We start from the raw sequence: 22960 nt of genomic DNA, 5'->3' as shown, positions 1-22960 counted from the left end.
TGTGAGGAAATATTTGCAGGGCAGGACATTGTGAAGTTTAAGGACCTTGACTGATCAGTGGAAGTATTTCTACTCATAGTCTCAAGCAAGAATATAAAGAAATAAGTACTCCAAATATGGGAAGTGTGTAAATTGATTGATTTAAAGTTAAGATAACCTCTTGATGACTTTAGCATAGCAATTCTGCTTCTAAGAATTTATCCAAAGAAAATAATCACAAATGTGTGTAAAGATTTATCTATTCATATGTTCACTGAAATAATGAATACTAGCATCTGTATTAAGGAATATGCAATCATTAAAAATGATTATGGAAGAATGTATAAAGGCAGAGGCAAATGTTATCAAAATACGCTAGATGGAAAAAATAGGCATTAAAATTATATGTAAGCTACTTCTGGTGTCAGTCAAGATGGTGAAATCTGACTATAGCCTATCACCCTCACTAATTACAACCAAGAACTTAAAAGAATACAAAAGGCAGCTACCTGAGGACTTTGAAAAGTACCCAGAGCAGGCGGATTGGGAATTAACATAAAAACTTGAATAAGGACCAGTTCATGTATTTTAATTTTCCTTTTTTCCCTAGATTTGACCTGAGGGCAAGCTGAGTATTGGAGCTGTACAGCAAGCACTGATAGCAAAAATTTCAGGAGAAATTCTTTCTAGTCAGAAGACTGGGAAGAAAATTCCTGTGTGCTAGAGACTGGAAAGGAGACCTTCCCCCGCCCCTACTTTTCCTCCTTTCATTTCCCTCTGTTACAAAGCTGCCTTGGCAATAGTACAAGTATTTAAAACCCCAAGGAAAATCCATCTGTAGCCAGAGGAACTGGGAAAAAGAAAGCCCTCTTGTATGAAGGGGTGAGGGGTATTTTTTTTTCTCTTGCTTTACCACTGTAAAGGCAGCCCCAATTGGTAGGACTACATGACAGTATGGGAGGCTAAAATTCTGAAAGAATTCCATCTTTCTGGCCAGAGGAACCAAGAAAAGGAGCATCTGAGAGCTGGAGTATATGGGAGAAGTCATGGAGAAAGAAGAGCTGAAAAAGGAAATTCTCAGCAAACTAGGAATAGAAGAAAATGTACTCACACTGATAAAGAGTATTTGCAAAAAAAAAAAAAAAAAAAGAGTATTTGCAACACGATTTATATAGTTCATAATTAATTGCAAAAGACTATTTTCTTCCTGAAAAAGAAATAAGGAAAGGGGATCCACTCTCACAACTTCTGTCCAGTATTGTACTAGAGGTCTTAACCAATGTAATAAAACATGAAAAAGAAATAAAAGCTATGAAGATTGGAAATAAAAAAAGAAAACTAGGGCAGCCCTGGTGGCTCAGCGGTTTAGTGCCACCTGCAGCCCGGGGTGTGATCCTGGAGACCCAGGATAGAGTCCCACATTGGGCTTCCTGTGTGGAGCCTGCTTCTCCCTCTGCCTGTGTCTCTGCCTGCCTCTCTCTCTCTCTCTGAATAAATAAATCTTAAAAGAAAAAAGAAAAAACAAAGAAAACTGTCTCTATTAGCAGATGACATGACTGTTCACATTAAAAAAAAAAGAAATTTCCATGGAATCTATCAAAGCTCTTAGAATGAAGAAGTGAGTTTACCATCTCTATATACTATAAACTAATAAACAAAACAATACTATTTGTTTCAGTTACACATGGCAAGTAAGCACATGGAAAGTTGTGCAACATTATTAGCCATTTCAGAAATGCAAGTTATAATTACAATGAACTATCACTACTCACCAATCAAAAATGACTAAAATGAAGAATAACATGAAATAACTAGCAAGAATGATGAGAAACTGTATGGCTCACGCATTGCTAATAGAAATAAAAAATGGTGTAACAACTCTTGTCCTGGGCAGTTTCTTTTAAAACTAAGTTTGCAACCACCATACAACCCAGCAATTGCCTTCCTGAATATTTATGCCAGGGAAATGAAAACTTATGTTCACACAAAAACCTGTGCATGAATGTTCATAGCGGTTTTATTCATAATGGCTCAAAACTGGAAACAATCTAGATGTCCTTTAATGGGTGACTAGTTAAACTGTGGTACACTCATACCATGAAATACTACTCAGCAATAAAAAAGGAACAAACTATTGACAGATGCAACAATTTGGGTGAATCTCCAGAGAATTAAAAATCCAATTCTAAAAAGTCATATGCATAAAATTTCATTTATATAAGATTCTTGAAATGACAAAATCATAGAGAATAATTAATTTTTTTGAAAAAAAATTATTTATTCATTTGACAGAGAGAGCATGTACACACAAGCAAGGGGAGCTGTAGGCAGAGAGAGAAGGAGAAGCAGACTCCCCACTGAGCAGATGGCCTAATGCAGGACTCCATCCCAGGACCTTGGATCATGACCAGAGCTGAAGGCAGATGCTTAACTGAGCCACCAGGCACCCCCGTATCTTGAACAAAACAACAGCAACAAAAAACAAGGGCCAGACCCATTAAAATAGAAGAAAGACTGACAATGCTATTTACTAATGAGGACACAGAGCAACTGAAACTTTCATGCATTGCTAATGGCAATGCCACATGGCACATCCACTCTGGAAAATAATTTGGTGGTCTCTATCAAGTCAAACATATACTTGCCATATAACCAAACAATTCCACTTCTGGGTACCTACAAAAAAAAAAAAAAAAAACTCACATTCATACAAAAACTTTTATGTAAATGTTTATGGAAGTTCTTTTCCTAATCACCTCAAACTAGAAAAAAACTCAAATGTGCTTTAACTTATGAATGGATCGATAAAGTGGTACATCAATAACATGGAATACTACTTAGCAATAAAATGGAACAAACTATCAATATATACAACATGGATGAATCTAAAATGCATTTCACTAAATGAAAAGAGCCAGACTCATAGGCTATAGATGGTATGCCTTATATATATTTTCTAGAAAGGTAAAACTATAGGAATAGAAAACAAACCTGTGGTCCTAGGGAAGGATTTGACTATAAGGGCTCAACATAAAAGAATATTTTTATGTGATTATGGTGCTGGCTACATGATTCTATGCATCTGTCAAAAAAAAATCACTGAATTGTACACCAAAAAGTGAATTTTGGTGTATGTTAATTTAAAAAATGAATGTATGCAAACCACGATATGCTGTATTTTTTTGTTTTCTCTGTATACACACACACACACACACACACACACACACATATATATGGCTCAAAAGGCAAATACCAAAATACTAATATTGGTATTGCTGAATGACAAATATTTTTCTCTATAATTTAAAAATAACTTTGCAAAGAATGTAATTTTTTGTGAAATCTAACTATATATATGTACATATACATATATAGACATACATCTGCAATCTGATTATATATGTTTCTGTGTGTATGTAAAGCTCTGAAATAAATACCATCTTGGGGTGGCTGGGTAGCTCAGTATCTAGGCATCCAACTCTTGGTTTCAGCTCAGGTCATGATCTTGGGGTCTTGAGTTCGAGCCCTGTGTCAGCCTCGGCACTCAGCAAGGAGTGTGCTTGAGATTCTCTCTCTCTTCACCCTTCCCCAGCTCCTTCTCTCTCTTACTGTCTCTCTCCCAAATAAATAGATAAATCTTTTTAAAACAAAAATAAATAAATAAATACCATCTTGAAGCACTAAAATACTATAATGAACAGAAAATTAAGGATCACTAAAATGTAATATACTTTCTTCCCTATGGCTTTCTGTATTGTACAAATTCTCTATAATTCTATGTATTGTTTTTGATATTAAAATTTTAAATTATAAGAGTCTCAGAGGTCTAAATTTAAGTCAATACAAAGGGGTAAAAAAAAAAAAAAAACAAAGGGGTGAAGGGGTGAGGCCATTGTCTAGCTGATTTTCTAGAATTCCATGCTTCTAAAGCACTGTAATGAATATATTCTATTTTTTCAAGCCTCAAAATGATAGTAATTCTTGCCACTTTGCAAATTCAAGCAGTTTCTCTGGTTATTCCTGATTAGCATATCTTGATCTAGCTTATCAAAGCTACCTTCCATATTTTGCTCCACTCCACAATGGATCTGATCAAGGGGGCCTTTCACATTCAAAGAGCGCTCTGTATTCACTGTATCCTGACACGACTGCCCTGCAGGTAAGAAATGGGCCCTTTAACTGTCTAGCCATAGGCTGCCAGACACAAAAGAAAGCTATGCTGTTATGGAATCTGAAGCAGTAAGATTTTTCCAAAAATGCTTGGGTCACAGGAACATCTGATTCAATATGGAAAATTGTATTATTGTTCACACTTCCACAGAAACATATGACATTTCAGGGGAACACAGCAAAACAAATGAAAACCCTCAAGAGCAGCTACCAATTTTGCTAAATGTTATACCAGACATGGAGGATGGTGGGGATGGGGAAAAAAAGTGACCTCAACTCGTGGTCAGATGACTTTCTGTAATGTCAATAACATTTGCAACTAAGAAAGGGAATGGGTGATTCTATCATCAACTATTTTTCCCCCACTCTGACAAAACCAGGCCCCTATTTTATGTCTAACCCAAAAGAAACAGTTTGAAAGAGAGTGAAGAGGATTCTATGTGAAGTATTATACTCAACAATTCTTCCTCAGGTTAAAAAAAAAACAAAAAATTTCATCCTTAAAGTTTATGTGCACATTTTAGGGTCAAGTTTAATTCTACTGGAAAAAAAAAAAAAAGTGCAGTTTTACCCTCTTTGTATAATATCCAAACAAAACAAACAAACAAAAAAACCCACCTAATTTTGTTCAGAGTACTCAATGAACTACTGGCCTCCACATGGCACTCTGTGGTTTTTGATTGGCAAAACTAAGTACCATAGTTACATAATGATACACAGAATCTCTTCTCAAGATATTTTTTTCCTATTTAAAATTAAACCATGAACTATAGTACATAAGTAAATATAAGACAAACGTAAATGCTTCAGATAGTATACTTATGCAATTAATTCTTTTTAATATTTTTTAAAATGTCAAAAATTCTTAGCATGTCTAAAAGCAAAAAAAAATGTATCCCCCAGGTATACTTGACCAGTTTCTGCTCTTTGAACACCCCAAGGTTTTCAACATCTGAGCCCTTATTTATTCTGCTCCCTCTGTGATTTTCTTAAATTCTTTTGCAATAAGGATTTAGAGAACAAAAATAAATATCTAGATTTTATTATTTTAAGGCTCTACAAAAAGGCCTTCACTCAGTCAAAATATAAGACCATGGTTTTGGCTTTCATAAAATCATGATGTAAGAAACATAAATTTTAAGAATATTTCTATATATTCTGCTAAAAATCAAAGGCATTATCTATTATGCTATCCAATGTCCTTTATATGACAGTCTGAGAGAGAAATAGCCTTGAAAAGTCAGTACCTGGAAAGAACCACTCTATTTTTCCTGATAAATTGCTACACGCTTCCGCTTCCTTTATTCTAATGCTAGGGACGATGCAATCAAATATGTATTCTTTTTTGCCTTGGTTGCCTGAAGATTAGCTAAATTTGCTTTTGAATAGCAATAAATAACCTATCCCGATAGGTTACATAGCCTAATACATATTTGTCTCTTTTATTTTAAAGTTGCAATTTTTTATGACATGTTTTTAATTATGCTACGGTAAAAGTCACCTTATATGTATTTTGAAATATGTTTTAAATTTAATTTTTTTAGATAACAAATGTCCAGTTCATGTTTTTCAAAGAGGTTGATTCCGATTCTATACCATATGCATTGAAATACAATTTTGATTGATACATTTCAAAAGTCCCTGTTATTTTGAATATTTTAGGAAGAAACTGGGCAAGAACGCTCATTGAATATTTGGAAAGTTTCCATTTATTCAAATATTTACGAAACATCTATTCTACTCCAGCACTACTTTGAGGCCTCAACATACAATTGCCTTTTTCTTTTAATTTGTTTATTCTGGTTTTATTCCGATTCTTCATTTTGACTACCTTTGGAAGCAATCACTGCAAAACTTGGAGAATTATCCTTTAATCATCAAATAAGTGAATGAGTCTGTATCATTTCAAGAAAATTCATTAGATGTGATACTGGCTAAGGAAATAGACATTAGTTTATTTAGATTTTCTTTCCTTCTAGCTTATTTCTAGTTATGAGAGTAGTCTTCCTGGCATGGTCTGTTGTGTAACGATAGATTCCAAAATACTTCACAGTAAAGACCTAGTTTTTCCAATGCTGTTCAGTTTTGATAGACTCTCATACTGCCCATTGTTATGTCTCCTCTGCACCGTTTTGTGGATGCAGGAGGCAAAAACCTGCATTTTGGTTAAAGCTAAAGCTAAAATTAACCAGTTACCTAATATACATAAAGAACTAGCTGAGTCACTGCATAAGTACAACCACATTGAAGTTTTTTTCTGGATCAGAGGGTTTAAAACCAAGTGTACTAGTTTTCTCTTGCTGCTATAACAAATTACCATAAATTCAGTGGCTTAAACAGCACAAATTTATTGTTTTATAGTTCTGGAGGCCAGAAGTCCAAAATGGGTCTCACTGGGCTAAAATAAAGGTGTCAGCAGGACTTGGTTTCTTCTCGAGGCTCTAGAGAAGAATTTATTTCCTGTTCTTTCCGGCTTCTACACAACTCCCACATTCCCTGGCTTCTTGGCCCCTTCCTCCACCTTCTAACCCAGCAGCATTGTGCCACTCAGTGACTTTCTTCCACAGTCACATCTTCTTCCAATCGACTCTTCCCTTCTGCCTCCTTCCATTTTCAGAATCTTTGTGATTACATGGGGCCATATGGATAATCCGAGACAACTGCCCTATTTAAGGTCAGCTGACTAGGGACCTTAATTTCCTTTGCCACATAACCTAACATACTCACCAGTTCTAGTGATTAAGATGTAGACATCTTTGAGGGCTCATCAGTCTGCCTACCACCTCAAGGCAGTGTTCCATTTCTATTTACTAATTTGGATTTTCAAAATACTTTAGTCCTCCTACAGTTTTTCAATGCTAGTTCTTGGGGAGGAACAATGTAAGATTACCAACAGGAATAACTTGTGTTTCGGTCCTTAGCCATGAGCTCTGATTCTATTGGGACGACTCTGATACTCAATGAAAGATAATGGATATAGCCAGAATAGCCACTGCCATCTGCTCCTGGATCCATGTAGCCTGAAACTCCTGACTTACATTCCGGGAAACTGATGCTGTGGAACATGCAATCAGACTGTGGCCTCCAGGATAATGTTCTGATGCAATTCAACTTGGCTAGAAAAAGGGGCTTCTCATTAAACTTTTAGAAGCTAAATCCTCCTCCAAAATTGTTCCAATGAGCTTAGTATCATTAAAGTTGTCCAACACACTAAGTAATAATGTTTATAGTTTGTTTTAAACATGCAAAAAATAAAAGTAGCCTAATTTTTTCATGCCATTACTAAGGGCTGAGCAGGTGACTATTTCAACAACTATACAATCTATAAGCTCTAAAGCCTCTAAATCTCGAATAATTAAAAAAATAACACTTTGAAGGAATGTTTTTATGAATATGTTCCAGACATACTTTCTCACAGGAATCCTTGACTAAAGATAATTATTATATTTCAATCATAAGTCATAAAAAGTAAAAAGTCTGAATAACTGGCTGAAGGCCCTACACAGAATCTAAATATGAAACAAACGGAATCAAATTTGAATTTATGGCCTGAATTCTAGTAGATAAATGTATATTTGTGGTGATTAAATACTTAAAACAGGCACGTCCAGTCATCAAATGCTAAAATATAAACTGTATGGCAGTTTACGTAGAGTCAAATTGGCTCTATTGTGGTATGATGTCACACAAAGGTTATGAGGTATACTGTTTCCTGAAAGCCTTGTTTTTTTAACACATAGTAAGCAATGCCAATGTGAGAAGTAGACATCTCTCACCTTTTTAACTGATACCCGCAATTTCTACCCCTCTCACCTGCTGACCTCCACCCTCACTCCCCCAAAACTATACCTAAAACAAAGGTGCTTCTGAGAACTATTCATAGTTCCCATGACCCCGGTAGGATCTCCAACCATATTTCAGCTCAGCACTGCTTGTTGGCAACACTCAAGCAGGCCAACTTTGAGATCTGATTAAGGATTGGGATAGGTAGTGATCCAAGAGGAATTTTATTTGCATAGCCTCTAAAACAGAATTCCGAAAATCTATGCACATATTTTTAAATAACATCTAAACATTTTTAACATAAAGCACTTGAAAAAGGAACATGATTTCATATGCTCTGATACATATTTATCAGAACCTCAGGGCTGCAGATTTCACCATTCAATCTATGGAAAATGTCTGCTCTATAACATAATTGGCAGAGCCAATCCTCATTGACAAGCCAATCAACCCAATAAGACTTTCTGTCAAAACAAGTCTGACTTCGTTTTTTTCAGTCAAATGTGAAGATAGTCTTGGTGACAATCTGCATTCTGAATGCTAAAAGGAACAGATAAATACAGCACGGAGCCTTGTCATGTGCTCATCCCTTGGATGAATGAGGAAGAAGAAAGGAGAGCTGGCAGGCAGGCACCCATGCTCATAGGCAGATCGGTTTCAAGAAAGAGATGGAAGTTGAGGATCTGAAAACTAAAACCCTTGAAACCCTCTATGCCCTGGGAAGTCTTGAAGCCCAAAGTCATGTGCATAGTTTGGGAACTGCTGAGAAAAAGCACTTAAATTCTTCTCTGAAAGGATCTAACGTGAAACAACTATAAAGTGGTATTTCTAAACAAAAAGTCCTCTGACTGCATTTCTTTGAGGGACCCTAAGCCTTTGGAAATATCTTGAAACACATATTATGTTCTCTTCATCAAAATGGAGAGTCAACAATTATAGATTATAATCTTGATTATGCAGTCTACCTTGTGTATAATCTTGAATGGGCAGTTCTGTCATCCCAGGATTTGCTTCTACCTTTCCTCTAGGCCTTGGAATTCCTTGATTTGTTCTAACCCTCTATCCATATTTGGTCATTGGTGAGTGTGTGTTTCACCCAGTCTAAATTAGTCACCTTTCACCCTCAAGCTCCTAGATTTCACCCCATACCATTATTGGGCCTTATGCTCATATTCTTATGCTCTAGCCTTTTTAGTGCCAGAAGTGGATAAGCTTTTTTTTTTTTTTTTTAAACAAACAAAACAAAACAAACAGAAACAACTGCAACTGCCAAGGCTATCCTATTGTGCCAACAGAGCTGCGTTTGCAAACTATCACACACTTTTAAGTGGAAATATAAGGAGTGTAAAGTCATACTGGTAATGCATTTTGAAAACCTCTCCCCTAATGTTTCTGGGAGAAAAGTTAGAAGTAAATTACTGACAATGGGCAAGAAAAGAGATGCAAAGAAGACAACTTTATTAGGCGCTTTCTCTTCTTTACCAGGACTGTGGTCCTTTCAGAGCAAGGTCCAAGTGATTCGACAATACAATACCCAGTTTCCAACAGTCGCTGCAACTTGATCCCACGGTGAGTGCTCTGGAAAGCACGCTGAGGGCGAATGGGTCTGAGGCCACTCACGATCAAGGTCGTCTGATCCATTTGTTAAGTTGCGATTCTTTCCGTGTCACCTCTTAGCAGCAGGTCTGCGTTCCCCTCCACATAGCCCACCACCTGGCTGCGCCCACCTCCGTTCGCGCCCCAGCTACCTGGTAACCGGTGGTCGGGAGGTGCTGCTGCGGGGGCAGCCAGGCCTTCAGACGCAAGCACTGGGGAAGAGGCGAGGACACGGCTGGAGGCTGGAGGAGGCTGGAGGCTGGAGGCGCGCGCGCAGGTGCCCGCACCCACCCACCCCTGCACACACGCGGACTCGGTGCGGGGCGGACGGGGGAGGGGAGCGCAAGGCCTTACCAGATCAATGAACGTCAGGAATTTCCAGCTCCCGCCGTAGGTCTGATGCGAGGGCATCTCGATGGCCTTGTAGTTGCACAGGATAGAGCAGTAGGACAGCAGGATCGCCACCCGCAGCACCTGGCACGGGACGAGCGCCATGTTCGCGAGAGGCCTGGCGGCTGGACGGCGGGGCGGGGCGGGGCGGGGCGGGGCGGGGCGGGGCGGCGCAGGCCGCGCGGGGGCGGGCGCCGGGGGATCCCTGGCTCGGCGCGGCGCGGCGCGGCGCGGCGGGGCGGGGTCTGGGGCGGGCGCGCCCCGCGGGACGGCGACCGCGAGCGCCCGGCGACCTGCGCGGGGGGACGGGGCGGGGCGGCGGCGGCCGGGCGCCGTGACGTCAGCTCTTTCGTCATCTCCGTCATTCTGCTCCTGGTGCGCGGGGCCCCGGGAGGCCGGGCGGGGGCGCCCCCTGGGCGTCAGGTGGGCGGGCTCCGAGGGCGGCGGGGCTCGGGGAGCGCGCGGCGGGTGGCACCTGCGGGCGGGCCGGGGCGGGGCGGGGCGTGCGGGGGCTGCCCGGGCTCCGCCGCACGAGGTCTGCAAACAGCCTGCCCATACGTGGTGCGACACGGCGGCCTGGGAACTTTGGACAGGAGGTTTATAAACAAGGGTCCTAGAGAAAGGGGTGTCAGGCAGGCAACTGTTTCTGCTTCAAGACTGGTTCTGCTTCGAAACATCCCCCTCTGAGTTTGGAAGCAAAACTCGAGTGTGTAACTTAATACTTGTCCTTTGAGGGTTAAACTGGCATTGCTCTTCCCCGCCCCGCCCCCCCCCCCTTTTTTTTTTCCTAACGTACGACACCAGAGCTTCATGGAAGGAAAATAAGTGCCTTCCAGTAAATGCTGTCGCAGCGAAGTTGCCTCAGCCTGTGGGCAGCATTTTTTTTTTATTTTTTAAATATCATGATCACATTTCAGCCAGCCAGATGCAGGGTCAGATTGTGAAAAGACAACATAGGTATTTCCTGTGGATCCATTGAAAACAGGTGTCCTCTCCAAATAGTCTCTGAGTCACTGAATGTGGAGTAGGGGGCAGGGAAAGCGGAGTGTTCGAGATAAAGAGAAAGTAGCAACTCAGGGATGTTTTCCTGAAAATTTCCAATCAAACTCTAAGCCAAAATAGAGAAACCCGTAGGGGTTGGTTGGTTGGTTGGTTTGCTTGTTTGTTTGTTTTGCCTTATAATTATACTAATAGACATTGATGTCAAGGGGCACCTGCGTGGCTTACCTGGTTAAGTGTCTGCCTTTGGCTCAGGTCAGGATCCCAGACTCCTGCCATCCAACCCGGCGTAGGGCTTCCTGCTCCCAGGGAGTCTGCTTCTCTCTCTCCCTCCCCCCACTCCTATTCTCTCTCTCGCTTACTCTGCCTCTCAAAAAAATAAAATCTTAAAAAAAAAAAACGAAATTGATATCACAAAAATCAAGGTAACTCCGAGAACATTCTACTAGCATAAAGTTATTCATTATCAATAATTGTAGTCCATGCAATATGTTGCAATATGCAACACGTCCATGCAAAAATTGGATCTATTTCTTTTTGTCACGTTCTTAAGATTGCAAAGTGAAAAAGTGGATCTACTAAAGATCTTACTAGGTCCTTAATAAAGTTTTACAAGTTAATCTGATAGTCTCAAAGTTTGGTATACCCTTCCTGCCATACATTTTAGAAAACCATTAATAAAATTCTCATTCCCATCGTTAGAAAATATAACATTTTCATAAAGTCATTTAAGATTTTAGTCTATGATCAGTTTCTTTTTAAATAAATAATTATAGCAGTCAAATAACAGTTTGAACCCATTCTAATGGGCTTGATTTTGTTATTCTGCATGTGATAATCATTATTAAATAGCTTTGTGGAGTTATTGTTTTATTTTGTTTTGTTTTGGAGCAGGAGATGGATATCTGTGGGCCAGAGGGAGATGGAGCAATTCTAAGCAAGAAGGCTTCAGCCCCAGGGTGGAGACCAACATGAGTATCCATCTCAATCTTGAGATCATGACCAGAGCAGGAATCAAGAGTCAGACACTTAGCCCACTGAGTCATCCAGGTGCTCCTGGAGGGGTTTTTTTGTTGTTTTCTTTTTTTTTTTTTTAATGAAACATCAGCATAAACCGTTACTCAAATATTTTATGGGATGTCAGTCTACAATTTTTGGAACTTCTTCTTGTTCACTGTTAGCATGTCCAGGTTGGGGTTTTTGTTTGTTTGTTTTTTTTTTTTTTTTTTGGCTTTTTATACCATATCTAATAATCTTAGTTATGTTTTACAGGTATTTTTTTGTGTGTGTGAGAAAAATTTACACAGAGATTGTTTTTATAGTGTAAATAATATAATGGGATATTGCTTAAAATTTCACTTAAATTTTCACTCAGTAAAAGTAGCCCCATTTTAGGAACTGTAATACATTATTTACTGATACATATTTCTATGGTAATTCTGTATTGAATTAGAGAATACTGTTTTTCACCCTAGAAAAGAAATACCTGCCTGTCACTTTTTTAGCTTTTTCATTCTACCACACAATTAGTGGTGATAAAGGAGAATACCTTTACCCAGTTGAGGTTCATAGAAATATGTTTCCCACTGAAAGATTTTAAGACCCTATCTTAAATTCTAGTTACCTTAGTGTTGTTTGACTATTGTAATAGCTTTTAACTCTTAGTCTGTAGTGTATAGGCTGGACATACTCTTCCTTAAGAACTTCTAAAAACTGGTATAGATTCTTTCTTTCTTTCTTTCTTTCTTTATTTCTTTCTTTCAGGAAAGGGTGTCTGACATATTGGTGATGATAATCCTTGCTAATCTTGGAAATGACAAGGACCCCTGTGTCTCCCTTATGTTGTATTCCAAGTAGCCAACTTTATATAGCTGTGGTCTTTGCTTAAAATTCAAAAGGAAGAATTATATATATGCATACCCTTATAATAGTCAATGTTTATGCATTTCATTTGGTTCTGTGTTTGCATTAGATAAGCATTTTCTAACAATATCAATATATTTGAGCAAATCCTTTTCCTTCCATATTTGTCTGCACCACAAGGGTAAAAGTTGGGATGTATTTCTTGGACATGAGGAAAATACCCTTGGTGCTATAGAAAAGATCCCTTTGGGTTGCTTATTTTTTCCTTTTTACAAAAGCAGCTTATGTGTGATATTAAAAAAGGAAGATTAAAAAATTGCTCCTGCTCTCATCAACCAGAGAAAACACTACAAACATACAGCACAGACCAGTCTGTTTACAATACATACATAGCTACTTGTGACATACTATGTAACAATTTGCATCAAGCAACTTGTATTTAATAAGAATATTCTCTTGCTATTTAAAACTCTATAAAATCGGGGATCCCTGGGTGGCTCAGTGGTTTAGTGCCTCCCTTTGGCCCAGGGCGTGATCCTGGAATCCCGGGATCGAGTCCCGCATCAGGCTCCCGGCATGGAGCCTGCTTCTCCCTCTACCTCTCTCTCTCTATGTCTATCATGAATAAATAAATAAAATCTTTAAAAATAAATAAATAATAAATAAATAAATAAATAAATAATAAAACTCTATAAAATCATGCTTAACAATTGCATAGCATGACATAATATGAATATCATATTTTTCTTAAACTTTTCTCTTTTTGACATTTAGATTGTTTCCAGGTTTTCTTTTGTCACTATAAATTCAGTGTAATGACAGCATTTTGAATTGAGAAAGTCACTTTTTAACCATTATTTATAGCTAAAACCCATTTAAGAAACCACTCTTTTATCATCTAATGTGTGTGTTTCTTTATAAATGTTTATATGAACTGAGGTGCCAAGGAGAGCTGTTTTGCCCTAGAAGGCAGTTGGGAAAGATTAAGATCTAAATAAAAGGGGTTCCTAGGTGGCTCAGTCAATTGAGCATCTACCTTTGGCTCAGGTCATGTTCCCAGGGTTCAGGGATCAAGGCCCACCCACATCAGGCCACCTGCTCAGTGGGGAGCCTGCTTCTCCCTCTCCCTCTGCCTGTTTCTCCCCCTGCTTGTGTTCTCTCTCTTGACTGTCAAATAAACTTTAAAAAATCTAAGTAAAAGAAGTAGGTAAAAAATCATACTTTTTTCCAACAATTGATGCTAATTAGAGATTTTTAAAAATTACCTTAGATATGAAACTCAGTACCATTGCATTTCATTAGTCAGATTTTTTTGCTATTAAGTGGGAAGAGTAGTTATTTACAAGCTAAATGAGCAGCAGCCATTACAGTTGTGCTGATATTGCTGGTCACAGCAGTTTTCACAGATTTAAAAATGGACTGTGTTTGCTATAGAGAACTCTACTAAATTATGAGATTGGTAAAAACCAAGGATTCTATGGAAAGCCACTGAAAAGCTATAGAAAAGATAGTGTTGAGATTATGCACAAATCACCAGATAGATCACATATAGATCTGCAACATTCTCCTTACTCCCTGAAGTCTGTCAGTGCATTTGTCAATGATACTCATCTTGCTTGGGACATATCTTTGTGTGCATGTATCCAGATCCAGCACATCCAGCAGGACTTGGCATAAATCTATTTTAACTTTCCCTCTTCAGGGGCACCTGGGTGGCTCAGTTGGTTGACTGTCAGACTTTATTTATTTATTTATTTATTTATTTATTTATTTATTTATTTATTTATTTATTTTAAATGATAGTCTTCTTTTTTTTTTTTAATTTTTATTTATTTATGATAGTAACAGAGAGAGAGAGGCAGAGACACAGGCAGAGGGAGATGCAGGCTCCATGCACCGGGAGCCCGACGTGGGATTCGATCCCGGGTCTCCAGGATCGCACCCGGGGCCAAAGGCAGGCGCCAAACCGCTGCGCCACCCAGGGTTCCCAGACTGTCAGACTTTAGATTTTGACTCAGGTCATGATCTTAGGGTTGTGGGATTGAGTTCCACGTCGGGCTCTTTGCTTGTTGGAGAGTCTGCTTGAGATTGTCTCTCTCCCTCTGCCCTTCCCCCCTGCTCCCATGTGCATGCTTGCTCTCTCTCTCTCTCTCTCTCTCTCTCAAATAAAATCCCTCTTCAGGAAATATGTGGTCTTCCTGCTCTGAACGATCTACTTGGATGACTTACTGGTGATTCAAAATCTACATGTACTTATTGTACTTATTATTTCCTTCTCTAGACACTCTGCAGCATTCCTATTCTCTGGTTACAGCACCAACATGTTATATTAGAAACGTCAGGATGGAGCCAGATGGCCTAGAGGTGCCAGTTTCTTAATACTAAAGTATCTCTGGAAATATGGCAAGCTGTAGGTAACTCATTCACCAGAATTCTCAGGGAGGGGATGGAGCATTGTTAGAAGAAACATTTTCAGAAACAACTTAGGTGATAGGATGACAGATAAGAGAGATCTACAGGATCTAGAGTAACAACAAATCATTGCTAAAATTATTCTCCCCAGTGATGTCAGGGTAATTACATACTTTTGGTTTGCTGGATGAACTATGTATAAGAGTTTGGGACTAGAACTCAATTGCTCTGGGTCGTAGAGGTGAGAGGGGCTTTCTTCCCCATAGCCTTCAGCCTCTATTCTAAACAAATATTAAGCAGACGTTTAAAGATATCTCAGCTGTCTTAAGCTCAAATCTTTCAGAGGGCAGGCATGTAACATAATTAAATAAAGCTAATTGTAAGTTACAGTGCATAATTTGGTCTATTAAAAACCAGAATAAATGCCTGTGTAAATGCATTGCAATTAAAATTTTGCAAGTTTGTGTACCAACACACATACACACACACACACACACACACACACACACACATCTGTATGCTTGTGTCAGCTGTAGGTAGGGACTTTTTAATTATCATTTTGAAAGAGTTCCATGTTAACATCTTATCCAGGGTGTCCAAAATAACTGTCACTCACTCCTCCTCATCACCTATAAAAGTTAAGGCTACTTTGGCTGTAATTGACAACTCTATTCCTTGAAGCAGGATGAAGGAAAATATGAAGATGAGTGAAAAGAGCATATGTACACTGTCCCTTAAGGAAGATTTATAGAAGATGCCACATGATTCCACCTTCACCTCATTAGCCAGCACTCTTCCACATGGCCACAGCTAGTAAAAGCGGCCTCCATTCTGGGTGGTCATGTACCCAGCCCCAAATCAGGGTTCCATTAGTGTGGAAAAGGGATGTTATGGGTTGAATTTCCCCCCCAAAGAATGTATGTTGAAGTTCATATCCCTACTACCTCAGAAAGTGGTCTTATTTGGAGATAGGGTCATTGCAGATGCAATTAGTTAAGATGGTATCATACTGGCAGATGGTAGATCTTTAAGCCAATACAACTGGAGTCCTTATAAAAAGACAGAGTCACTCAGGCTGAATGCCATGTCAAGATGGAGGCAGAGACTAGAGTCATGACAAGCCAAGGAATGCCAAGGAGTGCAAACTGTCCCCAGAAGCTAGGCAAAGGTTGGAACAGATTTACCTTCATGGGCCTTAGTAGGGACCAACCCTGCTGATATCTTGATTTCTAGGCTCCAGAATTATGAGACAACAAATTTCTGCTGTTTAAGTCCTCCAGTGTGTGGTACTTTGTTAATAGCATCTCTAGGAATTAAAAAAAAAAGAGGCGGGGGGGATCCCTGGGTGGCTCAGCAGTTTAGCGCCTGCCTTCGGCCCCGGGTGTGATCCTGGAGTCCTGGATCAAGTCCCACATCAGGCTCCCTGCATGGAGCCTGCTTGTCTCTCTGCCTGTGTCTCTGCCTCTCTCTCTCTCTCTCTCTCTCATGAATAAATAAATAATAATAAATAAATAAATAAATAAATAAATAAATAAATAAATAATAAGATCTTTAAAAAAATAGCATCTCTAGGAATCTAATACAGGAAAGAAAACAAACATTGGGAGACCACTACCAGTTTCTACCACAACATCCAACTGATAGTTAAATTCTAATAATATTTTTTCTCTGCAACATTCGTCATATCTGAGCCTTAATTTCTACTTATACCACTATTACCTTCTGAAATAAACTCTGTTACTTTTGCCTCTATCCTTGGATCTCCACACCACTGCCTGCCACTAGAATTATCCTCCTGAAACTGTAGGTCAGATTAAATCACTCCTCTCATCAAAAATAGTGATTTCCCATGGCCTTCAGGAAATCCCACTTTCTTATAATGGTGCTCAATGTCTTCCATAGTTTATCTGAGATATTGGCCCTGACATCCATAACCTTAACTCAGTGTTTCAACTAACATGAGTATACCTTTTAAAATATTTTGTATTGGGGATCCCTGGGTGGCTCAGCGGTTTAGTATCTGCCTTCAGCCCAGGGCATGATCCTGGAGTCCCGGGATCGAGTCCCACGTCAGGCTCCCTGCGAGGAGCCTGCCTCTCCCTCTCCCTCTGCCTGTGCCTCTGCCTCTCTGTGTGTCTCATGAATAAATAAATAAAATCTTTAAAAATAAATAAAATAAAATATTATGTATCCCATTATCATCGGAATACTTATTTTCCCCCAAAACACAACATTTATTTTTACTCTTCTATGCTCCTTGGGTACAACTAATTCATATCACTTTCTTCATCTGTTGAAAGTCTATTCATCTCTTAAGGCTCAGCTCTGACAGAACTCTTCCAATAATGCAAAGACGTGCCATTTGAAATGCCCTTTCACATTATACTAAATGGCAATTGTAGCATGTTTTGATGGGGCACCTCAGGAGCATCACTGGGACAACATCATCACCCTCCTGGCAGGGGATTGCCCTAAGATGCCCTTCACATGGAAGTGGCCAATTCACTGGGGATGCAGCTGTCACAGAACATTCTTTCTCTTGTGTAAGATGGAAAGCATATTTCTCAATAGTTTGAGATTCCATGAAGCAGCTAATTAAACTATTCCTTGGGTCCCAGACTCTTTGTCCATAAAAGGCAAGACTTTGGGAGAACTATGAGCCTCTGCAGTCAGGCAGTATTACAGAAATGTGGAATGCAGGGATGGTGGGATGGGTAGCTACTTTTTACCATATAAAGCAACCTTTTCCAAGAATTAAGGGCAGCTAAAATGTCTGCAGTCCATTTATTGGCCCTCTGTGTTAGTTATCCTCAGAGCTGGTTAAAAGTCCAGTTTAGAAGCTAGCATAATAAACATCCAGTACAAAAGAAGAGTTTGACAAAATTAAACCAAACACCATCATTTTGTTTTCAGAAAACAGATTTGCCATGAGAGATGGTAGCATCAAGCCATCCAGCCAAGTGCCAGAAGCCAGATTAAATTATCTGTGAAGTTGGCCAACTAAGAGCAGAGAGAACTCCCGCCTCCCTCAACCCGCAGGAAAACCTTGGGAGCCAAGCAGGCCTGCTGGAGCCAAGGCTAGTTCTGACACCTCACCCCCGGAGCTGGGCATCCACTTTCCATTCTTCGCAAAAATTCATGTGTCAAAATTAGCAGGTGAATTGTTCACATCACTGACACCTGGAGTCTGAACACAGAAGAAGATAAGACACCTGTAAGGATCTTTGAAAGGTTATCTGTGAAGACAATGATCTGTTTAGGCCATGCCATGATTCTGAGTAAAGATGGAAATTGCTGGAAGGACTTCTAAGGAATATTTTGCTAACACCGCTTTTCCCTAGTCTTATTTTTCCTGTTTCACAGTGATATGATGATAAGAACTTTAGTAGCCATTTTCTCAGTATGAGGAAAATAACCAGAGATATTGGCCCTGACATCCATAACCTGCTGAGCCAATGCCAATAGCAGCCTGCCTCCTTGCAGACTTCTTACGATATGGGAAAAATAACCCCCTATTTGCTTAAAGTCATGTATTAGGGTGTTTCATTACATGCAGCTAAATGATGGTACAGATAGGTAATTGGGGTTATTTCTTGGCATGCTTTAAAAAGTGCTGAATCAGAGGATAGTAGGATAGTACTAAGACCAGAATTTAAATTTATGTATTTTATTAATTTAATAAACACTCAGGTAATACTTACTGTAGGTCAGGCTTTAATATAAACACTTTACAAATATTAACTCATTGTCTCCTCACTAAGGATGGTTACTATTATTATCCCCATTTTAATTAAGAGCAAATGGAGGCATAGAGAAAATTAAGTAAACTGCCCAAGATCATACAGCCAGTAAATGTCAAAGCCAGGATAGAAAACCAAGTTTTGAGGTTCTTAATCACTATATCATGCCACCTGATGATGCCAGTCAGTGCATATCCCATCCCAGGTTCTAATTCCCCTTCTGCTACTGATAAGCCATGTAATTAGGGTTGTGTTTCCTCAGAGTCTACAGTTTTGACACCCCACCTTCCCCCAACTGCCTGTTGCCCCCACACTGATATCGGACAGAAACATATTGGGCAGAAACAACATCTGTATTTCAGCATCTTTTTCGATGCCATTATCTGATTCATAAGGATGGGAAAATTTGAGATAAGACTCCCACAGGCCCACAAACCACTTTTAATAACCTTCACGAAACTTCCATTACTGACAATCTTTGTTATCATTTGACCATATCGTTTAATTTCATAGCACCAAAGTCATCTGAAGTTATCTTTGACACACTTGAGCTCTATCTTCTTTAAATGAACGCTTCATCAATACCTATTTATGCCTCATTTCTCCATTATTCCTTTCACAAAAACTACATCTGATTCCGGATTTATCCAATAACTATATTCAGTGTAATTTATTTTCAAGAATTGTGTAGTGATGTTCCTTTAAGTTTTACCTAAATTGATGGATTATTTTCTTTCAAAATAGCCTGTTCTTCCACCTTAATATTTATTGGAGGCCTGACATCTTTATATTGACAGTGGCGGAATGACTCTTCTATTTGGAGGAAACCTTAAAGATCAACTGTTCTAGGTCCTTTGTTTTATAGATGATGAAACAGGCTCTGAAATTTAAATGATTTGCCTAAAGTTACTGGCAGAGCCAGATCTAAAACTTTCCTTAGGGCAACTTTTTCTTTCCTTTTTATTTTATTTACATTAATAGATTTAATTTTTAAAAAAAGTTTTAGGTATACAGAAAATTTGAGCAGAAAGTCTCCATATACTCCCTCTCTCTCTGCCACACACAGGTTCCCCTACCATTAATATCTTGCATTAGTGCGGTACATTCATTAAAATTGATGATTATTACTGATTAAAGTGTGTATTTACATCAGGGAAAACTAGAGGTGAGTATCTCTCATGAATACAGATGTAAAAATCTTCAACAAATTATTAACAAATCAAATTTAATAATGTATAAAAAATTATACAGCATGACCATGTGGGATTTGTGCTAGGCATGCAAGTTTTGTTCAACATTCAAAAATCAATTAATGTAATCCATCACATCAACAGGCTAAAGATATAAATCATATAATCAAATCAATAGACTCAAGGAAAAAAAGCATATGACAAAATCCAATGCTCATTCATGCTAAAGAATCTTTGCAAACTATAAACATAGGGAAACTTCCTGAACTTATTAAAGAACATTTTTTAAGACCCTTCAGTTAGCATTAACACAAATGGTAAGAAATCCATTCTCCTTCAGATCAAGAGCAAGACAAGGATGTTCTCTCTTATCATCCCTACTCAACATTGAACTGAAAGTCCTTATTAATCAGTCCTTATATAATACATATAAATGGGAAAATGAAATAAAAGTATATAGATCAGGAAGGAAGAAATAAAGCTTTCTTTGTTCAGATGATATGATCAGGAAGGAAGAAATAAAGCTTTCTTTGTTCAGATGATATGAATTGCTTATCTAGAAAATCTCACAGTATAAATCAAAAAACTCTTGGAACTAATAAATGATTATAACAAGTTTTTCAAAATGCAAGGTTAATATGCAAAAGCTTATTCTTTTTCTATATAACAGCAACAAAGGTTGGAATTTGAAAGTAAAAAATAAGACACTATTTACATTAGTACCAAAAATGAAATACTTAGGTGTGGATCTAACAAAATACATACAAGATTGATATGAGGAAATTTGCAAAATTCTGATGAAAGAAATAAAAGAATATCTAAATAAATGGATATTCCATGCTTACATATAGGAAGACTCAATACTGTTAAGATGTCAATTCTTTCCAACATCATATGTCTATTCAATGCAATTCCAATCAAATATCAGCAAGGTATTTTGTAAAGCTATTTCAAAAGTTTATGGACCTAGAATAGCCAACATAAACAAAGTTGGAGGACTGATACTACCTGACTTCAAGACTTATTATAAAGCTACAGTCATCAAGACAGTATGGTGTTAGAGAAAGAATAGACAGATCAATGGAGCAGAATAAACCTACACAAATACAGTCAACTGGTCTTTGATAAAGGAGCAAAGGCAATTCAGTGGAGAAAGGAGTCTTTTCTAGTTTTGCTGGAAAAACTTGATGTCCCCATAGAAAAAGAAATGAACCTAGACACAGACCTTACACCTTCCACAAAAAATTAACTCAAAATGGAACATATTCCTAAGTGTAAAATGCAAGACTATAAAACTTACCACTAATCACAAATAAAGTTTATCACAAAATATAAAGCATACTAAATGCTATAGCTTTCCCTTATCATCCCAAATCCCTACAGTCCCCTAAAAATACAAAATTAAAGAAAAAAATCTAGAACCTTCCTGGAAGATTTTAAAAGGTGTCTCTCTGGATCAGAAGCTATAATGAATAAGTGAAAGATGAAAAACAAAGTCAAGTGAAGAAGAGGAATATGGTCAAAATGCATAGGGAAAAGTTTTTTAAAAAGAGTTCTTCATACCCTGTGTAGGTGCGGTAGTCAGAAAGGCATCAACAGTAATGGATAGCCCCTAGCCCCACAGGGCAGGCAGTGACCTTCAGGAGGAAGCAGTGTCCAGGCTGTATGGACCAGTGTGCTCTAGATATGGAACTGCCATTCCAGGTGCTACTAGTACTCAGAAGAGGATGTTAACCCTTAAATGCATTTATTAAGAAAGCAAGATTTAAGATAAACTTTCAACCTAGTAGCAAAGAAAAAAAAAGAAAGAGAAAAACCAAATAGAATAGTTTGAAAAGTTTAAAAAGACCAATGAAATGACGTAAACTCTGGCAAAATTTGCTAATATTTAGTTTGAATTTCTGTTTCCAAGTACATAAATGAGCTTGGCCTCACTTTGCATTTTCAGTCCTGTGATTGCATTTAGTGCTAAGATTATAGGATGAACTGGGTAGTTTTCCCTCTTTTCTAATTTTGTTTTTATATATTTGGTAAAATACAAAGATTATCTATTTCTTGATGGCTTGCTAAAAACTTGCAAAACTACGTATGTATAGAGCCTCTTGTGCCATGCGTGGTCAAAGACTATTCTGAATAGAAGTTTAATTTTCTTAATTGTTAAATTTTGTATTTCTATTTGGGTCAATTTCATGAAGTGCATTTTAAGTAAACTTGTCCATTTCACCTAATTTCTCAAAATCATTAGTATAAAGTTATTGATATATTAGCTCATGATTTATTAATTCCCTATCAAATCTGTATTATGTATCATTTCTAATATCATTGTGACTTCTTTTTCTTCTTGATAAGTCCTACTGGAAAGTTTGTCTTGCTTATTAGTATTTTCAAAATCTAATGTTTTTATTTATTTTTTTTCTTTACACTTATTATTTCCTAGTTTTACAATCTTTAGGTGTAATGTTTTCTTTTGTAACTGAGTTGAACACTTACCTAATTTGTTTCCAATAATTTGTTTTTTAAATAAATTTCTCCTTACCTTAAGCTATATCATTCATGATTTGGTATGTAGATTTCTAATTTCAGTGCATGGGGGGGGATGCCATGATTTCTGTTATGATGATTCTTATAATTTGAAGATATTTCCTTGGTGACATCTGAATATTGGTAAATGTTCAATGTATGATTGGGAAGAATTTATACTTCTTGTCTCCCTTTCATAGATCAAATATGTTATATCTTTGAATGATTTAAATATATTAATATTCAAGTCCTTTTCCAATGAGTCTAATATTTTTACTTTGTCAGGAATTAACTTTTCCATTTGTTGGGTCTATGATT

The 22960-nt window shown here is 38.0% G+C and overlaps 1 protein-coding gene and 1 long non-coding RNA gene across 18 annotated transcripts in view; one reads left to right on the top strand and one right to left on the bottom strand.

Annotated features, from left to right (window-relative positions):
- The window catches only part of AIG1 (androgen induced 1), a 240818-nt gene extending 230747 nt beyond the window's left edge, over positions 1–10071 (bottom strand). For 16 of the 17 annotated variants that reach the window (XR_012031075.1, XR_012031076.1, XR_012031080.1 and 13 more), the window contains exon 1: positions 9883–10067. Coding sequence is in view for 14 of the 17 variants with exons in the window: in XM_072825955.1 (XP_072682056.1) it covers positions 9883–10023 (141 nt within the window). In the remaining 3 variants the exon portion in view is untranslated. Of the gene's footprint in view, positions 1–9369; positions 9741–9882 lie in introns of those variants that run through there. The other variant, XM_072826078.1, reaches the window with a different exon arrangement.
- A 100-nt stretch (positions 10072–10171) lies between these two features.
- LOC140633482 (uncharacterized) lies at positions 10172–22895 on the top strand. The gene is made up of 2 exons (XR_012031086.1): positions 10172–10293; positions 18106–22895. It is a non-coding gene; the product is annotated as an uncharacterized lncRNA (long non-coding RNA).
- Positions 22896–22960: the final 65 nt, after the last annotated feature.

The sequence above is a fragment of the Canis lupus genome, chromosome 1 (genome assembly GCF_048164855.1).
Source record: "Canis lupus baileyi chromosome 1, mCanLup2.hap1, whole genome shotgun sequence".
Lineage (NCBI taxonomy): Eukaryota > Metazoa > Chordata > Mammalia > Carnivora > Canidae > Canis > Canis lupus.
Note: the sequence above shows the minus strand (reverse complement) of the source record. Positions and strands in the feature narration are given on the sequence as shown.